Below are 19,961 nucleotides of genomic sequence, written 5' to 3' on the forward strand. Positions count from 1 at the left end.
ATGGGGATGGGGTGACCAGGGAGAGCTGTAGAGGCAGTGTGGGGACAGGAGTGACCAGGGAGTGCTGAAGGGTTGTAAGGGAAGGGAATGATCAGAGAGTGCTGGGGACTTGCGATGGGCAGTGTGTGTGATCAGGGAGTACCGAGGGGTAGTCGGGTGTGTGTGTGTGACTGGGGAATGATGGGGGGATGACCGAGGAATGCTGGGAGGTAAGGGAGGAGTGAGTGGGAAGGTGACTGGGGAGTGCTGGGGGGGTTATGGGGAAATGATTGGGGTAATGGGGGTTGACCAGGAGTGCTGGGAAGGTGACTGGGGAGTGCTGGGGGTGTAATGGGGGGTGACTGGGGGTGTAATGAGGAGGTGATGGGAGGTGCTGGAGCTGTAATGGGGGTGACTGGGGGGTAATGGGGGGTGACCAGGAGTGCTGGGGAGGTGACTGGGGAGTGCTGGGGGTGTAATGGGGGGTGACTGGGGGTGTAAGGAGGTGGTGATGGGAGATGCTGGAGGTGTAATGGGGAGGTGACTGGGAAGGGCTGGGGGCTAATGGGGGGTGACTGGGAAGGGCTAGGGAGTAGTGGGGGGCACCAGGAGTGCTGGGGGGAAAGCGAGGGTGACCGGGGCGGGCTGGGGGAGTAGTGAGGAAGGGGGGTGCCCGGGGAGGGTTAGGGAGTAGCCGGGAGGAGAGGGGTGACTGGGAAGAGCTGGAGGAGGCGGGGAGGCCGCAGGCGGTAGCGGGGACGCGGGTGACTGGTCGGGCCGGTGGGCAGATCCCCGGGGCGCTGGGGAGGTCCCGGCTCTCCCGTGACGGGGCGCGGAGCCCAGGCCGCGGGCGCTATGGGGGTGTCTCGGCCCGTCCCGGTCCCTCCCTCGCTCCCGCCTCTCCCCGTCACGGGGGGCGGGCCGGGCCGGCCGGGCGATGTCGGCTGCAGCGGATGCGGCCGCGGCCGGGCCGGAGGCGCTGGGCCCGGCCAACTCCCCCTGGGTCTCCGCTGGCGGGCTGGCGCCGGGCCCCGGCTCCCCCGCGCTCTGCTGGGCCGCGCTGCTCGCCTGCCTCAGCCTGGCCTGCGCCTACGTGGGCAGCCTCTACGTGTGGAACAGCCACCTGCCCCGGTGAGTGCCCCCCCCCCGGTACCAACCCACCTGCCCCGGTGAGTGCCCCCCCCTGGTACCAACCCACCTGCCCCGGTGAGTGCCCCCCCCCCCGGTACCAACCCACCTGCCCCGGTGAGTGCCCCCCCCTGGTACCAACCCACCTGCCCCGGTGAGTGCCCCCCCGCCCGCGAACCACCTGCCCCGGGGAATGATCCCCCCGGTACTGACCCAGGCCCCCCGGTACCAACCCACTTGCTCCGGTGAGTACCCCCCCCCGGTACCAACCCACCTGCCCCAGGGAGTGACCCCCCCGGTACCAACCCACCTGCCCCAGGGAGTGATCCCCCCGGTACCAACCCACCTGCCCCAGGGAGTGACACCCCCCCCGCGAACCACCTGCCCCGGGGAATGACCCCCCCCAGTACTGACCCAGGCCCCCCGGTACCAACCCACCTGCCCCAGGGAGTGACACCCCCCCCGCGAACCACCTGCCCCGGGGAATGACCCCCCCCGGTACTGACCCAGGCCCCCCGGTACCAACCCACCTGTCCCGGGGAGTGACCCCCCCGGTACTGACCCAGGCCCCCCGGTACCAACCCACCTGCTCCGGTGAGTACCCCCCCCCGGTACCAACCCACCTGCCCCAGGGAGTGACCCCCCCGGTACCAACCCACCTGCCCCAGGGAGTGACCCCCCCGGTACCAACCCACCTGCCCCAGGGAGTGACACCCCCCCCGCGAACCACCTGCCCCGGGGAATGACCCCCCCCAGTACTGACCCAGGCCCCCCGGTACCAACCCACCTGCCCCAGGGAGTGACACCCGCCCCGCGAACCACCTGCCCCGGGGAATGACCCCCCCCCGGTACTGACCCAGGCCCCCTGGTACCAACCCACCTGTCCCGGGGAGTGACCCCCCCCGGTACTGACCCAGGCCCCCCGGTACCAACCCACCTGTCCCGGTGAGCGACCCCCCCCCCGTACCAATCCACCTGCCCTGGGGAGTGACACCCCCCCCCCACAAGCCACCTGCCCCAGTGAGTGACCCCCCCCCCCGGGTACTGACCCAGCCCCTCTGGTACCAACCCACCTGACTTGGTGAATGACCCCCTCTCCCAATCCCGACCTGCCACCCCTCGAGCCATCTCCCCAGGTGAGTGACACCCTGCTCCCCAGTACTGAACCCCCCCCACCCCTGAGCCACCTGCCTTGCTGAGTGACACCCCCCCGTGAATGACCTGCCCCAGCTCCCGCCCCCAGACACCTGCCCCGGTGACTGACACCCTGCTCTGTGGTACTGACCCGGTACCCTGGAACCACCTGCCCTGGAGAGTGACCTCCCCGGTACTGGCTGGCCCAGTTAGAGGGAACCCTGGCATGTCCTGCCCAGTCACCTATCCAGGTGAGGAGGAGACTCTAGACCCACTTTGCCCCATACTCCTGGGATGCCCCCTGCCTCTCCAGCAACCCCAATGCCCTGGGACTTCCCAGGGCATTAATCAGATGAGAGGGGCATGTTACGCCCCCATAAACACAAACCAAACCTCAGCCTAATAATCTTTGTCTCTAGAATGTGTGTGTGTGTGGGGGGGGGGGGGGTTGATGAGAGGAAGAGTGTGATCCCTGACCCACCCTGCACCTTCTTCACCTTGGGTTGTTTCCAGCTCTGGGTGGGGAGTTAGTGGGTTAGAGTGTGAGGGGGAGGGAGTCAGGTTACCAGCTTGGGTTCTATTCCAAGTACTGTGAGGAGAATGATTAAAAGGGAGAGGGGTGGGAGGAGCCAGGACTCTTGGGTTCTATACATATATATATATCGCTGAGACAAACAAGTTTATTTACATTTACAGGAGATAATGCGGCCCTCTTCTTATTTACAATGTCACCAGAAAGTGAGAACAGGCATTTGCATGGCACTTTTGTAGCTGGCATTGCAAGGTATTTACATGCCAGATATGATAGAACCCAAGAGTCCTGGCTCCTCCCACCCCTCTCCCTTTTATATATATATAAAATTGGTAGAAACATTTCTCTTGCTGTGAGGATTTTATAAAATGCAAATATTGGGTGCAGTGGGTGGGTCATGGGGACATGATGCAAGCACATACACTACAATAATGACTGGGGGATAGAAAGCACCAGGTGCTGCTATTCACCCCTCGTCATACACTGGCTGTTAGGAGGGTACAATGGAATTGGGAGGCAGCACATTCACAACTGATGAAAGGGATTGTTAAAAGATGTTATCCAGTGCATAATCTGTGGAACTCACTGGTTCATGATATCAAGGCCAAGAGTCAAGTGAACTTCAAGACATATTTAAAAAAGCAAGGTTCCTCTTAAATTCTCATGCATTTAAATTGAACACCTCTGACAGAACTGGGAATGGAACCCAGCAGGAGTTCTGACTCCCAGTGTTCTGCTCTAACCCTTCAAGAGGGATTAGGGAGAAATCTCCCTTATATGTTGCTGGTTATTGTTATGTGTATTGCAACAGTTACTGAGATCCCTCCCCCACCCCCCACTGGGCTTTGCACTGCACAGACATACAGTGAGAGACAGCCCTCTACCCAGATCTGGCCCCCTGTAGTATCTGCATTGCCCATAGGACATATTCAGATTGTGCAAAATCTTGGATATTACTTTTTTTTTTTTTAAAGAACCAATCTAGCCCTTGTGCTTCATAGATTCATTGATTCTGAAGCTAGAAAGGACCACAGTGATGGCCCATTCTGACCCTCTACAGTAGCTAGGCCATCGCTTCTGGCTGGGAGAAACTGTCCAGTGCCTTAGAATGGAAACTCTTTGGGGCAGAGGGGCTGTCTCTTTCCTCCAAGTTTGTGCAGCGCAATGGAGTTCTGGTCCGTGACTGGACAATTCACATAATAATAATAATGGTAACTGACATAGTGTTGCCTTCCTGAGTCTGCAGAGAGCCTGAAATGATGTCTGGAGGAGATATGAAGGCCTCAGTCCTCTATGGGAGACAAATGCCAGTGTTAACTGTTGCATGGCCAATAAGCAGATGATATAGGAGAAGTTGTGGGAATTGGCAGGAAAATCATTAGATGTGAAGAGCCACAAAGATGGGGAAGAAGGAGGGAACTCCGGGAAGGAGGGTGGGGAAGGAAGAGAAATAAAGGCCAGTGGGATATGGGGTGGGGGAATTCTGTCCCCAACATGAAATTGTCATTAACAGTGGGACCCGGCTCCCTCCCCCAAATGAGCTCGACGCCCCGGCTTACATCAAGACACACAGAGGGAAAAGCATAGCCCAAGCTCATACAGTGGGTTCGTGGCAGAGCCAGGAATAGAACCCAGGAGTCCTGAGGACCTAGCCCCTAGGCCGCACGACAGAGCGGCCTCCGTTCCTCTGCGCCCTGAAGGTTTGTCTCCATTTGCAGAGACCACCCGGCCGTGATCAAGCGGCGATTTACCAGCGTTCTGATCGTCTCCGGCCTCTCGCCACTCTTCGTCTGGCTCTGGAAGGAGCTGACAGGCATTAAGGTAAGATTGTCACCTGTTCCCTATCTCCTCCCTCCCCGATATCTGCAAGCTGGGCTGCCTATGTGGGAGAGTAGTCATGTGACTCGTAGCAGGCTGGGACAGTCCTGGCTGATAAGGATAGTCACGTGACACTTGTCTTGTGAGGGCCCCAAGGCCAGTATGTTGAAGTGTGGAGCCGGAGGCTGTCCCTCAAGCCCTGGGACTCCCTTGCAGCTAGCCTGGCCCTTCACATCGCCCCTCCTTCCTGGCTAATCCCATCAGGGAGAATCTTTTTAGTTAGTGCTGTGCCAGCCACTGCCTCACCCTCTGGGTCTGAGTATTGTATTACATGGGTGCTTGCACACCCTGATCAAGATCAGGAGCCCAGTCATGCCGGGGACTGCACAGACCCCCCCCCCACAAACCGAAATCAGGGCCCCATCGTGCCGGGTACTGCACAGGTGCACAGTGAGAGACAGGCCCTGCCCCGAAGAACTCAACAGTCTAAACAGACACAGAGTGGAAGAGGAAACAAAGGCACTGAGAGGAGAAGGGACTAGCCCAAGGTCTCTGGCAGAGCTGGAATAGAAACCAGGAGCCCTGAGTGCCAGCCCCATGCACTAGTCACTGGGGTGCAGGAGGTGGCTGCAGGGCTGGGCCAGGGGGTGATGGCCTGCATGGTCTTGATCCACATGTGTCTTGTGTTTTGCTCAGCCAGGTATATCCCTGCTAGTTCTGCTGGGCTTCCGACTGGAGGGCATTGTGCCAGCGACTCTACTGCCCTTGTTGCTCACTATGGTATGTGTGGGGCTAATGCCCTAGGGCTGCCTTGCCCCAACCTGCTAGGCCCTGATAGAGGCTCTGCTGGGAGCAGGTGCCTGCTTTCTCTTGGGGGCCAATGGCTGGCCTGTCAAGCCGCCTTCTCTCCACCCTCGCTTGCTATAGTGTGCCAGCAAACACAGAGATGCCAGGCTCAGTCGTCTGCTCTGTGCTGCTGCCCTCATTGCAGGGCATGGACTCCTCCATGGTGGGGATGTGGTGCAGGCTGCTTTGTCCTGACTTTGCTAGCAGACTGTGCATAGAAGAGCTGCCCTTCTGAGATCAGTCGGAAGGACTGTGACTCACTGAGCAAACAGGGCTTAATGGTGCTGAGCTGAGATTTCCAAATTGCCCAGGGCCTTTAGGTGCCCATTAAAATGCCAGGGAACCAGGCACCCAGATCCTTTATGTGATGTTTAAACAATGGCTGTTGTCTCGGTGTGGGGACAGGACTGACAGCTGGGGTAAACCTGAATGCCAAAGGGGATGCTCACTCAGCACCTCCTTTTCTGTCCTAGGTCCTGTTCCTTGGGCCCCTCATTCAGCTCTCGATGGACTGTCCCTGGGACTGGGTTGATGGACTGAAGGTCATGTTTGGTAAGGCCTTGCTATTTAGATGATGGTAGCACGTAGGAACACAGACCGAAATCGTCTCCTCTCATGCTGCGTGCCGGGTGCTGCATGGACACAGTGAAAGACAGTCCCTGCCCTGAGGAGCTCACAGTCTAGCTAGACAAACGGTGGGAGGGGAAACTGGGGCATGGAGAGGGGAAGGGATTCACCTGAGGCCATTGGCAGAGCCAGGATTAGACCCCAAGAGTCCTGGCCTAGCTTGAAGTCTCTAGACCACGCTGCCTGTAACAGCAAGCTGCAGGGAGTGTTGGTGGTGAGCTAAGGGACTAGTGGGCATAGGTCGGCAGAGCTCTGTGTCTCCTGGGAGCTGCTCAGAGCTAGTGGGAGTGCACAGGGACAAAGAAGGGGGTCCCATAGTCAGGGGAGGGGGCATCCTCGGCCTGGTCTGTGCTTTTTGTTCATATCTATTGAGATGAGATGCCCAAGCAGCACTGGGGAGGGGAGCTCTGTGCCAGGCCTCCACAGGACATTCCAGAGACTTCTAGCAGCGCCAGACACATAATGCTACCCCCCTTCTCCCTGCAGACCCCCACTTCTGGGTGCTGTGCCTGAGCGACATGCGCTGGCTCCGCAACCAGGTGATCGCACCCCTGACAGAGGAGCTGGTGTTCCGGGCCTGTATGCTGCCCATGCTTATCCCTTGCACCGGCCTGGGGCCAGCCATCTTCACCTGCCCGCTCTTCTTTGGTGTCGGTGAGTATCCAGCACTGCTCAGGCCCCCTGACTGAGCCGCCCCACGGTGTCCAACAGAGCTCCCTCCCCAGCTACTGCAAAGCATCCAGGCAGGGTCAACAGTATGGCTCTGAGCACAGCTTCCATCCCCCACCCCCAGGTTGCTGGGAGTGGTGGGGGCAGAGTCAGGGGGCATGTGACCTAGGCCCAGCATTGCTCCTTCCCATGTCACTCTTTCCCACCCCTCCTCTCTGTCTGTCTCCCTTCCTCTTCCTGTACCCAGTGGGACTGAGGGGTTTGCACTGATCCCCACCCCACCCCAACCCCCGAGCAGCTTGGCAAGGGAACAAGTATCTACCTCCTCCCATACAATGAGGGGAAGGCTGAGTTCTGCTTCTCTGCTCCCCTCCCCAGTCCCACTGAGCACAAAACAAGCCCTTCTGAGCTAGGGGTGTCTGCCTTGGGCACAGGAGCATGGATTAGAAGCCTCCGCCCTGTGCACAACCCCCTGCCTGGTGCCCATTAGGGGCCAGCATGCTCACAGAGACGGGGAGCAGGTGCAGGTGGGGTTGGTGCAAGCAGGGTTCTCCTCAGATCAGCTCCTGCCAGTAGAGGCTGGGGAGGGGGGCTGGGCTAGCCACAGGCATTGATGGACATTTCCCTCTTCCAGCTCACTTCCACCATGTTATTGAGCAGCTACGGTTCCGCCAGGGCAGCATAGCCAGCATCTTCCTGTCGGCAGGTAGGAAATGGTTGCTAGGGCAATGGTCCTGAACTAAGGACCCCTAGACCAGCACTATCTTAGCCTGCTCTGGGTGCAGCTGGTTGTGTGTGAACCTGTCAGCGTGTCCTCCTCATTACCAGGGATAGAGGTAGTTATGGTCAAACCCCTACCTAGAGCAATCACACACATCTAGCCAGCCCTGGAGCTCCCCTGGGCCTGTCTCTGGCTCTTGACTGAGGAGAATCCCCTCCCTCAGCCTCACTCCCAGTCTGGCAGACAGGTACAATGTGTGCCTGTACCACTGGTGTGGAGATGCAGCCATCTCTGGGGAGGGGAATATGTATCGCCCCACTGTATTGGAGGCTGTTGGGTCAAAAGCACAATGAGAGCAGCACAAGTTGTCTGTGAAGGGTCTGGAGCGAGTTGGGGGTGGGGGAGGATGAACAGCAGCTTCCCTCCAGAACAGCTGGTGAAGTCTGGAGGGAAGCTGCCCGTGGTGAGCAAGGCAGCAACAAACACCAGAAAAGAAGGGGATGCAGTAAGTGGGAAGCCAGTGGATACAACCCCAGTGACTGAGTTCCATCATCAAAGGGGAGCTAGTAACAGAGCTGAAATAGCCACAAAAGGGTAATACCTAGAAAGAGGAAAAGTTAAGGGAAGACCAGGGAAGGAAATAGGCTTACTAAACATCCTTTAGACAAGGTAAAGTGACAGGAACAGAGACATTGGCAGAGGAGGGTTAATTGTTCAATCAGCCAAGAAGCCAACACATCAAGAAATACATGTCTTTATTGAAGCTGAAACGCAAAACAGTATGAAAGGGTGGGGTTTATGTTCTAGTCCATTGTATTTTCTAAATCAGAATTCTTTTGTTCATTAAATGTAAATTGTAATCTATAAAGTCAGTTTAATTAACATAATTGTAGTTAGTTTGGCCTCTCTCTGGATCCCTGATGGTGGGAAAAGATGTGGCAACTCTGTTTTAAGCACACACAGTTTTTTGCCAGAAGTGATCAGTCGTGATACTGTATAAGGGAATTTCAGTGGCTCTCTTTCTAAAAGATTCTACTCTCTCCTGCAGCTTTCCAGTTCTCATACACAGCTGTCTTCGGGGCCTATACAGCATTCATCTTCATTAGGACAGGTCAGTGCTGCAGGTTGCCTTCCTGTGCAGACAGAGTTCCCTCCCCAGCCTGGCATGGAACCACCATCCATTTCTGTACCCTCTACCACAGGGGCTCTAGTGAGAGAAGACCAGATGCCTGTCTTGGAAAGAGTCCCTTCCCCTGTTTATGCCCAGTGTTCCTCCCTTATAACCAGTTGGGCTCCAGTTTAAGTTCCCTCTAAGCGCTGCAGCGAGAGAGGGCTGGGGGGGTTGCCTCTCCCCCAGGGCAGCCTGCACCCCAAACTCCCCCCCACCAACCTTGTGTCACACATCACCTCCATATTGGTGCACATAAAACAAAATTCATTCTGCCCATGGATGTAAAAAATTTGAGAGAACACTGGCTCCAGTCCCCCCAAAGTTGAGTCACAGAGCTGCTTCAGCTCATCTCTAGGGGTATGAATACATGGTTGTAACACACTGTGGTTAAAAAAAAAACCCTTGTTCTCTTCTCCCATCCAGGACACCTGATTGGCCCTGTGTTGTGCCACTCCTTCTGCAACTACATTGGCTTCCCTGCCATCTGTGCTGTCCTGGAGCATCCCCAGCGCCTCACTGTTGTCATCTTCTATGTGCTGGGCATGGTGCTCTTCCTCCTGCTCCTGCTCCCCATGACTGACCCAGCTTTCTTTGGAGACATCCCTATTTGCTCTCTGCCTGCAGCCAGCTCCGGCTTCTCTGTGTGTTCCTGACATCTGGGGCACGGGTTTCAGACCCGACAACACCCCCTGCACCCTCCCACTGAGAGCAAGAGATATATTTTTTTATTATTAAAGTACTTTGGAAGGTGTGCTAACTTGTCTTTCTTCTACTGATTTTGGGAGCTGCTACAGCAGCCCCCCACCCATGGGTAACTTATCATTTAAATCAGCTTCTGTACCAAATGACTGGAGGATAGCCAATGTGACACCAATTTTTAAAAAGGGCTCCAAAGATGATCCTGGCAATTACAGCTTGGTAAGCCTGACTTCAGTACTGGACAAACCATTGTAAAGAACAAAATTGTCAGACACATCCATGAACAGAATTCACGGGGGAAGAGTCAATCAAGAAGCATGTGGACAAAAGGGATCCAGTGCACTTACATTTTCTGAAAGCCTTTTTAAGCAAGATAAACTGTCCTGGGATATGGTGGGAAGGTCCTGTCATGGATCAGTAACTGGTTTAAAAGATGGGAATAAATGGTCAATTTTTGGAATGGAGAGAGGTAGAGTGGTCAGTCCCTGTCCCCCCACGGGGAACCACCAGTCCTATTCATATGAGCTACAAAAGGATCTTTCAAAATAATCCCAGCTATGTATATAGAATGGGCGTGGGGGCTGGAAATAACATTAACAGGCAGAAGGTTTAAAAGGAAGCCTGGACTAGACCCCGCATGGCCAGTAGACCCTCACTTAGGAGCAACCTCATCATGCAGGTTTCCGTAACTCTACCCGCCCACCACCTTAGGGTGGGTCTTTCAAAAGTTTACACCCGACCACGGTTGATACAGCCTGAAAGTAGCGTGCAGACGGCAAGTTCGTCGTTCGGACTCTGCGGTCTCGTTGCCCCGCCCAGTAAAGCCAACAGGCAGCGACTTAGCGCCTGCCGCGCTGGGGCCGAGTCTCACGGCTCCGCCCTTCCCCCTGCCAGCGCCCCTCACCCCAGCCGGGCTTCAGACGGAGCAAAGCAGCGCCTCTGCGTAACGTAGCTGGGCCTCGGCTGCCCGCGAGCCTGTGAGCGCCACGGCCACGCACCGCCCGCGACCGGGGTCGGGCTCCCTTGCAGCTGCAGCCGGGCCCCGGGGAAGGGGGCGCGCGCGCTCTGCGCTGCTCTCTCTTTTCGCTCCGGAAACGCCTCCGCTGGCTCGCGCCTAGGCCGGTTGCTTCCGGGCTACGCCGCCGACCCGGCCAATACGAGCTAAGCCCCGCCCCCCGCCTCCAAGGGGGCGGAGACTGCGCGTGCATCATGACGCATGCGCAGCTTCTCTGGCGGGTGCTTGGTCCTGTGCCTGCCCCCATCCAAGTGGTTACTATATTAGGGGCCACTAGGGGGCAGCGAAGGGGCTAACGCCTGTGCTCTCTTGGGCCCTGTGGAGGGGAGAGGCAGATCTCTGTGTGGGGCACGATCAGGGAGCCTACCTCCCTCTGTAGCAGGGAGCTCTGCTTAGGAGCAAGTGGTGCTGTTGTAGGAGAGGGGCACAACCTGACAGAGCCTAGTAGCTGCTGCTAGTGTTCTAGGAGGGGCTAAGTAAAAGCTTACACATGGGGGAAGTCCCTCTGTAGGGGCCTGCACTTTGGACAGGGGAGGTGATGCCTGGATATCATAGAATCATAGAATATCAGGGTTGGAAGGGACCTCAGGAGGTCATCTAGTCCAACCCCCCCCGCTCAAAGCAGGACCAATCCCCCATTTTTGCCCCAGATCCCTAAATGGCCCCCTCAAGGATTGAACTCACAACCCTGGGTTTAGCAGGCCAACACTCAAACCACTGAGCTATCCCTCCCACCGGATATGGTGGCTCACTAACAGTCTCTCTCTCCTGCTGCACCAGCTTGTTTTGCCACCATGCAGGAACATTTCCACTCTCACTGGCAGCATCACCAACAGGCTCGGCTGTGTCCACACACACACCCCCACACCCCCACACCCCTGCAACAAAAATCATGCCTGGTGTGGCGAAAGCAAATAAAGTGTTATTAACCCTTCACCCAACACACAGACCAGGGGTCACCCGATGACTAGGCAGCTGGCTTAAAACAAACATAAGGAAGCACATCACACAAGGCACAGTCAGCCTGTGGAACTCATTGCCAGGATTGTTGTAAAGGCCAAAAGTAAAACTGCCCGGCTTCAAAAAAGAATTAGCTGAGTTCATGGAGGATAGGTTCCTCAATAGCTAGTAGCCAAGATGGTCAGGGATGCAACCCCATGCTCTGATTGTCCCTAAACCGTTAACTGCCAAAAACTGGGACTACAGGGGATGGCTCATTTGGTAAATTGCCCTGTTATGTTTATTGGCTCTGAAACATCTGGCACCAGCCACCGCTGCAAACCAGGATAATGGGCTAGATGGACCATTGGTCTGAGCCAGTATGGCTGTTCTCATGTCCTAGTGGGGGAAGCTGGATCCTAGTGGATTAGAATCAGCAAGGCAAAGATTTCTGACCCAAAGAGGCTTGAGTCTCCTGCAAAGGCCAAGCAGGGCCAGCAGCTAGGAGCAGATGTTGGACAAATCCACACTGGGAACAAGAGGCAGATGTTTAGCAGGAAGCATGAATCCTCAGTGGGGCATCTCCCCTTGGGGCCAAGTTAGGGTGGGGAGATATGTTTCATTCCTTGGGGGCTTTACATGCAGGCCAGATGGCTCAAAAAGCCATGCTCTGGCTCCACCACCAGATCTGAGCTGGGGACAGGAGTGACTGTGGGGATCCTCTGGCCTCAGGACCTGCAGGGAGTCTGGCTGGGGACTCAGAACAGGTCCCTCTGGCCTTAGAATCCCTCCCCACACTAGCAACAAACAGCCCCAGTGTGTGGGAGCTCAGAAATGTACAAGATCTTCTGGTTTCACTAATTGCATCCCCTGACTTTTCTCTGCTTTGACACTCGTTCATCTAGCAGCAGTCTTGTAGCACTAGGGCCACTCCCTATCCAGTACACCCCACCCCACCCCCAGTGTGGTAATGATCAAACATAACACGTCCCAGGGGAGGTATTGGCTTAATTTTACCAGCAGAGATAACAATGTCTACACTACCACGGTAAGTCGACCTACACTACGCAACTCCAGCTGCGTGAACAACATAGCTGGACTCGACATACCTTAGATCGAGTTACCGCAGGGCCTACACTGCGGGAGTCGACAGGAGAAACTCTCCCATCGACTTACCTTACTCTTCTCACTGGGATAGAGTACAGGGGTTGACTGGAGAGCAATCTGCTGTTGATTTGGCGGGACTTCACTAAACCTGCTAAATCAACCCTGGTGGATCAATCCCGGCTGTAGTGTAAATGGTGGGTGGCTTCCCCAGGATTACACAGGGATGAGGAATAGAGCCCAGGAATCCTGTCTGCCCTTTTCTAAGCACTAGACAAACCTCCCCCCCCAGAGCTGGGGCTAGAAGTCAGGAATCCTAACTGCCAGTCATACCACAGTAACAAAAGGATTTAAAAAGCCCCCTTCCCCCACCCCAAGGCAGCCACAATACAAAACACTCAAGTCACCAAAACCTTAATTAACAGGGAAAAAAATTCTTAAGGCCCAGCCTGCCTGACTCTCTGCCACATGCACCTCAAGGAAGCACACTGACAAATGGCTTAATACCGCATACACAGGGGCATTTATAAAAGGCTCCTTTCCCATCATGCTCAGCAGCAGGGGTAAGCCCACCCCACTTGCCCCTGATGGACAGAGAACTAGCCAATCACTGCAGCTTTTGAGTATTTTTCCCACTTTGCCAGGCTTTCCTTCACCTGGAGGTACAACATCTGTTTGGTCATAGTGACAGAGCGCACAGAAATTCCTCCCCCTCCATCCTCAGCACCCTCTGAAGAGATGGGTTATGCCAGGAGTCATCGATTCATGGCATTAGGCTCCAGGCACGGAGCTGGGAGCAACAGAAGCCCCAAGCCCTGCAGGGAACGACTCACCCAAGGCCATACAGAGCTGAGGGTAGAACCCAAGCCTCCTAACTCCCTGATACTGTAATCCACTAGATTCACACACACACCTTATGAGCCAGGACTCCTGGGTGCTATCCCAGCTTTGGCGGGGACTCCTTTTTGGGCAGACACCCCCACCCTCACACACACTGGCTGTTTAACCACCACCAGATATGGCAAACAAGTGACATTTTACCCCCACATAAAGCACTAAGCTTCTTGGCTTTACTTTCACAGCCCTTCACAGCCTTGCCCCAGCCAGTCTATCATCTCCCATTTGCTATAGAGATGCAACAGCCACCTGCCATCAGCCCGTGACACCGGCCTCCATTGCCGACTCATTACATTTCCAATCAAGCCCCTTGGTGCTTTCTCCTGCACTGCCCCACCCACTTGGGAGGAGCTCCCTGTAAACATCCACGTCACCTCCTGAGCCTCCTGCCAATCCCGTCGCAAAACTCTCCTTTGCCACAACCTCTGCAGAAAACTTGACACTGCTCAGGCTGCTGGTGCAGAGCTCACGGCCTCTCCTGCTGACCAGAGTTGTCTGGTTCCTTGTGCTCCCCTGTCTGGCCAGCTCCACCTGTTGACCTTTGTAGTAGGCTGATGGCGCTCTGGGGGCAGGGACTGCCTGGCTGGTCTGTGTTTGTACAGCACCTGGCAGAATGGGGTCCATGACTGCAGCTCATAGGCCCCACTGCAATACCCTCATTAATAACGATGACTTTATTTTTCTTGGGGATTTCGGGCTTCAATCTCTAGGAATTAAGCAGAAGACACCTAGACCCAGAGCTACAAAGACATCAAGATGCCTACCTCCCACAGACCCTAGACCTCATCCCGCCCTTCCATCCCCCAGTAATAGGCTTTATTCTCTTCTCTGGTCTTGTCTTCACTGAGTCTTAGACCAGCCTCCAAGAGAACTGGAGCTCCTACTAGGGGTGCAATAAGCGACACAAACAGCATCTGTCCCAGTGGGTTTGCTCAACCTCGCCCCAAGGGGAGAGCTGTGTGAGCAGTGGAGTGTTGGTTTTGGTAGGGTTTTTATAGCACACGCCGCTCTGTGTTTATATTGGCGAAGGCTGGCCGGAGACGCCCACCAGCATGGAGGCTGACAGGTGAGGAATCACGGGACGTGGAGGGTTTGATCTCCCAGTTTCTTCACATTTGTAATGGCAGGTGGCTGCCAGTCCCCATGCCCCGGGGCAGCAGAGTTCAAAACTTTTCCCAGGAGGAGCCCTGCAGAAGGGCAAGTTACACTGTGGCTGGCTGGAGAGCTGCTCACACCAGTACAGGTACATTTGCACCCACACTGGCTCGTGGGCACCTCACCCACCAGTGCTGTGGCCAAATGGACTCACTCAGACCCGTCTGCAAGACAGGCACCACCTTTGCCCAGCAGTGCTTGTAAAACACCTGGGAACCTGAGAATGGCACCGCTCTGCTCACCCCCTGCCCCGTACGCACTGATTCTGCCCCACACACATGCACACACACAGTACGGATCCTCTCCAGCCCAGGGGGCAAAGCCTCTCTCACACGCACTGTACAGAAGCCAGGTGGTTGGTGGGTCTCTCTGTTATGTTTCATTTATTAGCGGGTGTAAGGAGCACACCTGGCCCAGCCCGACCTGGCTCTGCTCCCCAGCTCCTCCCAGCCCCGTTCCTTGCACCCCACCCCCAGTGTGCAGCTCCCTGCACCGGAGCCACAGAGACGGGGGCCACGGGACCCCTCGACGGCGCAGCTAGCCCCCTAGCTGGGGACAGACATGCCGAGAACTGGCCCCACCGCCTTCATTTTTGAGGCATTGAGGGGGAAGTTTGGGGTTCAAAGCACAAGGCCTGCACCCCTAGAGGGGGAAGGGAGGCGCTGAGACTGGGGGACGAGAGGGGCTGATCCAGGCTGGGGAAGCAGGCATCTACTTGGGCAGCAGCAAAGACACAGAGCTGAGGCGGCTCCTAGCTGGAGCTGGGCTTTGGGGAGGACTGGGGGCAAGACGTCGGGGATAGAGGGTCCTAGCCCAGACAGATCCCCATCCATCTGTCCAGGCCGCGTGGGGCTCCACAGTGTCGTCGTTCCATGGGGCAGGGGGTGGGAATCCAGGGCAGGTTCCCCCCACCGATCTGGGGAAGGGGTGTTGATCCTGTGAGGTGCAGCGGGGGGCTCCCAGTGTGGGGGTTACAGGTCGCTCTCCCCGTACAGGGCGCTGGAGAAGGAGACATAGTCCAAGGCGCCCGACACTGTGTCAGCCCCGCTGTACTTTGTCATGCGGCTGATGCAATACTCGGCCTGCTCCGGGGGCAGCTCCCGCCGTAGCTCCTCCACGGTGATGTAGTTCTGAAAGGTGGGAGGGGAGACGGTTAGAGGGGCAGAAGCCCAGCCCCCCGCCCCTGCCCAACAGGGGCTCTGCTGCTGCTAGCGGACCCCAGGCCCTGGCTAGCCTAGGGAGACGAGCACGGGTCTGTGGGGCCCATTTGGGCCTGCACTGCCCACACTCCCTGCTCTAGCACAGTCTGTCCCAGGGACTTGCCGCAGGGCCACCCCCACCGGTGCCACCTGGCTACGCAGGGTCTAACTCAGCGGTTCTCAAACTGTGGGTCGGGACCCCAAAGTGGGTCACAACCAGAGCCAAAGCTCAAGCCCAACTGCCTGGGACTGAAGCCCTTGGGCTTTGCCCCCCCGGGGCAGTGGGACTCAGGCAGGTTCAGGCTTTGGTCCTCCCTCCTGGGGTCGTGTAGTAATTTTTGTTGTCAGAAAGGGGTCACGGTGCAATGAAGTTTGAGAACCCCTGATCTAACTACATGGGCAGGTAGCCCGGATGCTCTGAGAGCCTGATGCTGCTGCATCCAAACCTGGGGAGGGGAGAACCCTCCTGAACCGCAGCCTGTAACTCAGGGTCCTCGACAGGCATGGGGTGGGGGCACATCGCTAGGGGCCAGTGGAGGCGGAGTGGAATAAAACCTGCCCTCCACATATCTTCACAGCAAACAAGAGACCCAAGGGAAACCGCAGCAGACCCATGGGAGCTGGCTCAGTGTGACCTAGAGGCTACCAATCCCAGCATGCCCTGCAGCAAGCCCAGCCCCATGCCCTTCATCAGCTGCTACCCCACAGGCCCCAGTGGTTGAGGAAGACACTCCCAGCCCAGCAGAGCCCTCCGAGGGGTCTGGGTGGAGGACCTGGCTGGACTGACCTTGTCTGATGCCAGGATCTTGAAGGAGGCCACGACCTGCTCAGCCGTGTCGGTCTCGGCCGTCTCACGGGTCATGAAGTCGATGAAGGCCTGGAACGTCACCACGCCCGTGCTGTTGGGATCCACCAGCGTCATGATCCGGGCAAACTCCACCTCGCCCTGGGGGAGAGGAATGGGGGTGAGGCTGGGGCTGCACTGAGTTAGGCTCGGGGTTGAGCCCAGTGTGGCACTAGGGGGCGCTGTGCTGCAAAGAGTGGGGCATGGGCTCAGTTCAGCCAGTACTGGCTCCCCTGTGTGGGGGTCTCTTACCAGGTCATAGCCCATGGAGATGAGGCAGGCGCGGAAGTCATCAGGATCCATCATCCCGTTCCTCTTCTGTGGCAGGAGGCAGGGAGGGAAGAGAAGACGTCAGGCCAGGAATGTGACCCTAGGGACCAGACCTGCCTGGCATGGGTGCAGCCCAGGCAGTTTGAGCTCCTGTTGCCAGTGAGTCCCTCCCGAAGCCCCACAGGGACCTCCACTAGGGTGCAGAGCTCCACTTCTATGAGCCATTCATGCCCCCACACCACACTCAGGCTGTGTCAGGATTGAGGGGCATCGGCAGAGCTGTGGGGCGGCGGAAGCCCAGGGCTGGGATAGCAGAGAGCTGTGGGTTGGGACTACGAGGCACCGGCAAAGCTGGCTGTGGGCGGCAGTGGTGGGGAGTCGGGTTACCTAGATGGGAGACAGCTGGGGGAGTGGGGTTATCGGGAAAGGTTATCAACGGGGCTGAGCTATCTGGGCAAGGGTGGAGTTATGGAGGATGGTTCTCTATGGGGGGGAGCTATCCAAGCAGGGGCGGGGTTATTGATGGGGAAGGGCTATTTAGGCAGGGTTGGGGTTGGGTTATTGATGGGGGCAGGGCTATCCAGGCAGGGGCGGGTTTATTGATGGGGGCACGGCTATCCAGGCAGGGGCAGGGTTATTGGGGTTGGGTTATTCATGGAGAAGGGCTATCTAGGAGGGGGCGGGGTCATCAGGATGCAGGGGGCCGTGTCTCACCCGGTCAAAGTGGTTGAAGGATGCCCGGAACTCGTTCATCTGCTCCTGGCTGATGCCCTTGGCATCGCGGGTCAGGATCTGGTTCTCCACCTCATTGATGGTTCGGGCGATCGTTGTCAGCAGCTGCTCCCAGCCCACCCGGATGTGCTGTGGGAACAGAAGAGGAGATCACAGCACCTGGGGGATCACCTGCCATCACTCCTGTTCCTCATGCACAAAGCACAACCACGTGTCCCACAATGAGTCACGACAACCTGCCCCTCCAAACCCCTCCCCTGAGACCCTCTGTCCCCTCAGAGCACCCTTAGCCATCCCCTCCCCTCGAGAGCCCCTGTCAGCCCCTGATCCCTGCTTGGAGAGCCGCCCCTCAGGGAACCCTACAGCCCCATCTGGCCTCTCACCTCCATGGTGTAGCTGGTGTGCTTGTTGTCAAAGACCAGGGCCTCCTGGATGAGCTGGTGGTCACCCTCCAGCTTGTCGATGTTGGCCTTGTAGTTAATGATGTTCTGCTCCTGCTGCTTGAGATGGTTCATCTGGTCCTCGAGGGAGCCGCTGATGTCCACTGAGATGTGCCCAATCTCCTGTGGGGGGCAGCGGGCTATCACTGGGTGAGGACACTGTGCCCTGCTCTCCTTACTGAGCCCCACTCCCCTCCCAGAGCTGGGAGTGAACCCAGGAGTCCTGGCTCCCTGCTTCCCACTCCCCAGCTCTAAGCATTATAGATTCATAGAATCATAAGATTGGAAGGGAACTCGAGTGGTCACCTACTCCAGTACCCTGTACTCCATCAGGACTAAGTAATAACAGGATCATCCCTGACAGGTGTGTGTCTAACCAGCTCTCAAAAACCTCCAATGATGGAGATTCCACAACCTCCCTAAACAATTTATTCTAGTGCTTAACCACCCTGATAGTTAGGAATGTCCAACCTAAATTTCCCTGGCTGCAATTTAAGCCTATTGCTTCTTGTCCTATCCTCAGCGATTAAGAACAATTCTTCTCCCTCCTCCTTGTAACAATCTTTTATGTACTTGAAAACTGTTATGTCCCCTCTCAGTCTTCTCCAGACTAAACAAACCCAATTTTTTCTATCTTCCCTCATAAGTCATGTTTTCTAGACATTTAATCATTTTTGACAGGTTTCAGAGTAACAGCCGTGTTAGTCTGTATTCGCAAAAAGAAAAGGACTACTTGGTTAGTCTCTAAGGTGCCACAAATACTCCTTTTCTTTTAATCATTTTTGTCACTCTTCTCAGGACTTTCTCCAATTTGTCCACATCTTTCCTGAAATGTGATGCCCAGAACTTGACACAATACTCCAGTTGAGGCCTAATCAGCACGGAGTAGATTGGAATAATTACTTCTTATGTCTTGCTTACAACACTCCTGTTAATACATCCCAGAAGCATGTTTGCCTTTTTTGCAAGTGTTACATTGTTGACTCATATTTAGCTTGGGATCTACTATGACCCCCAGATCCATTTCCGCAGTACTCCTTCTGAGGCAGTCATTTCCCATTTTGTATGTGTGCAATGATTGTTCCTTCCTAAGTGGAGTACTTTGCATTTGTCCTTATTGAATTTCATCCCATTTACTTCAGACCATTTCTCCAGTTTGTCCAGATCATTTTGAATTTCAATCCTATCCTCCAAAGCACTTGCAACCCCGCTCCAGCTTGGTATCGTGCACAAACTTTATAAGTGTACTCTCTATGCCATTATCTAAATCATTGATGAAGATATTGAACAGAACCGGACCCAGACCTGATCCCTGCAGTTCCCCACTCATTATGTCCTTCCAGCCTGACTGTGAACCACTGATAACTACTCTCTGGGAACGGTTTTCCAACCAGTTATGCACCCACCTTATAGTTAGGGCCCTACCAAATTCATGGTCCAATCGGTCAATTTCACGGTCATAAGATTTTAAAAATCATAAATGTCATGATTTCAGATATTTAAATCTGAAATTTCACGGTGTTGTAACAGTAGAGGTCGTGACCCAAAAGGGAGCTGTGGCAGGGTTGCAGGGTTATTGTGGGGGGTCACAGTATTGCCACCCTTACTTCTGTGCTGCTGCTGGCAGGATGCTGCCTTCAGAGGTAGGCACCTGGCCAGCAGCCTCTGCTCTCCGGCCACCCAGCTCTGAAGGCAGCACAGAAGTAAGGGTGGCAATACTGCGACCCCCCCTACAATAACTTTGCAACCCCCCACAATCCCCTTTTGGGTCAGGCCCCCCAGTTTGAGAAATGCTGGTCTCCCCCATGAAATCTGTATCGCACAGGGTAAAAGTACACAAAAGACCAGATTTCACGGGGGAGACCAGATTTCACGGTCCGTGATGTGTTTTTCATGGCCGTGAATTTGGTAGGGACCTACTTATACTAGCTCCATCTAGGTTGTATTTTCCTAGTTGGTTTATGAGAAGATCATGCGAGACAGTATCAAAAGCCTTACTAAAGTCAATATATATCACGTCTACCGCTTCTCCCTATCCACAA

The 19,961-nt window shown here is 55.7% G+C and overlaps 2 protein-coding genes across 5 annotated transcripts in view; one reads left to right on the plus strand and one right to left on the minus strand.

Annotated features, from left to right (window-relative positions):
• The first annotated feature begins 711 nt into the window (after window positions 1-711).
• Window positions 712-9,376, plus strand: RCE1 (Ras converting CAAX endopeptidase 1). 2 transcript variants are annotated; one of them, XM_078853673.1, is made up of 8 exons: window positions 712-1,148; window positions 4,492-4,594; window positions 5,288-5,371; window positions 5,911-5,989; window positions 6,551-6,718; window positions 7,368-7,439; window positions 8,503-8,565; window positions 9,049-9,376. In XM_078853673.1, the coding sequence occupies exons 1-8, from the start codon at window positions 835-837 to the stop codon at window positions 9,276-9,278; spliced, it is 1,113 nt and encodes a 370-aa protein (XP_078709799.1). In that variant the 5' UTR covers window positions 712-834; the 3' UTR covers window positions 9,279-9,376. The 2 variants fall into 2 exon arrangements, with proteins under 2 accessions (XP_078709799.1, XP_073208173.1); XM_073352072.2 differs by having other exon boundaries at window positions 827-1,110.
• Window positions 9,377-14,806: 5,430 nt separating this feature from the next.
• Window positions 14,807-19,961, minus strand: part of ACTN3 (actinin alpha 3) — a 32,248-nt gene continuing 27,093 nt past the window's right edge. For 2 of the 3 annotated variants that reach the window (XM_073352074.2, XM_078853674.1), the window contains 5 exons: window positions 17,863-18,042; window positions 17,462-17,608; window positions 16,730-16,795; window positions 16,421-16,579; window positions 14,807-15,564 (listed from right to left, as the gene is read on the minus strand). In XM_073352074.2, the coding sequence (XP_073208175.1) occupies window positions 15,406-15,564; window positions 16,421-16,579; window positions 16,730-16,795; window positions 17,462-17,608; window positions 17,863-18,042 (711 nt within the window). In that variant the 3' untranslated portion in view covers window positions 14,807-15,405. Of the gene's footprint in view, window positions 15,565-16,420; window positions 16,580-16,729; window positions 16,796-17,461; window positions 17,663-17,862; window positions 18,043-19,961 lie in introns of those variants that run through there. The other variant, XM_073352076.2, reaches the window with a different exon arrangement.

This window comes from Lepidochelys kempii, chromosome 7, assembly GCF_965140285.1.
Source record: "Lepidochelys kempii isolate rLepKem1 chromosome 7, rLepKem1.hap1, whole genome shotgun sequence".
NCBI lineage: Eukaryota > Metazoa > Chordata > Testudines > Cheloniidae > Lepidochelys > Lepidochelys kempii.

What these genes read in the sequence shown, in the direction of transcription:
- RCE1 (XM_078853673.1), top strand. Translation starts at nt 835, where the DNA reads ATGGGGGTGTCTCGGCCCGTCCCGGTCCCTCCCTCGCTCCCGCCTCTC. An exon ending in CCCGCTCTTCTTTGGTGTCG is followed by an intron (nt 6,719 to 7,367) that starts GTGAGTATCCAG and finishes TCCCTCTTCCAG; the next exon opens with CTCACTTCCACCATGTTATT. An exon ending in CAGCATCTTCCTGTCGGCAG is followed by an intron (nt 7,440 to 8,502) that starts GTAGGAAATGGT and finishes TCTCTCCTGCAG; the next exon opens with CTTTCCAGTTCTCATACACA.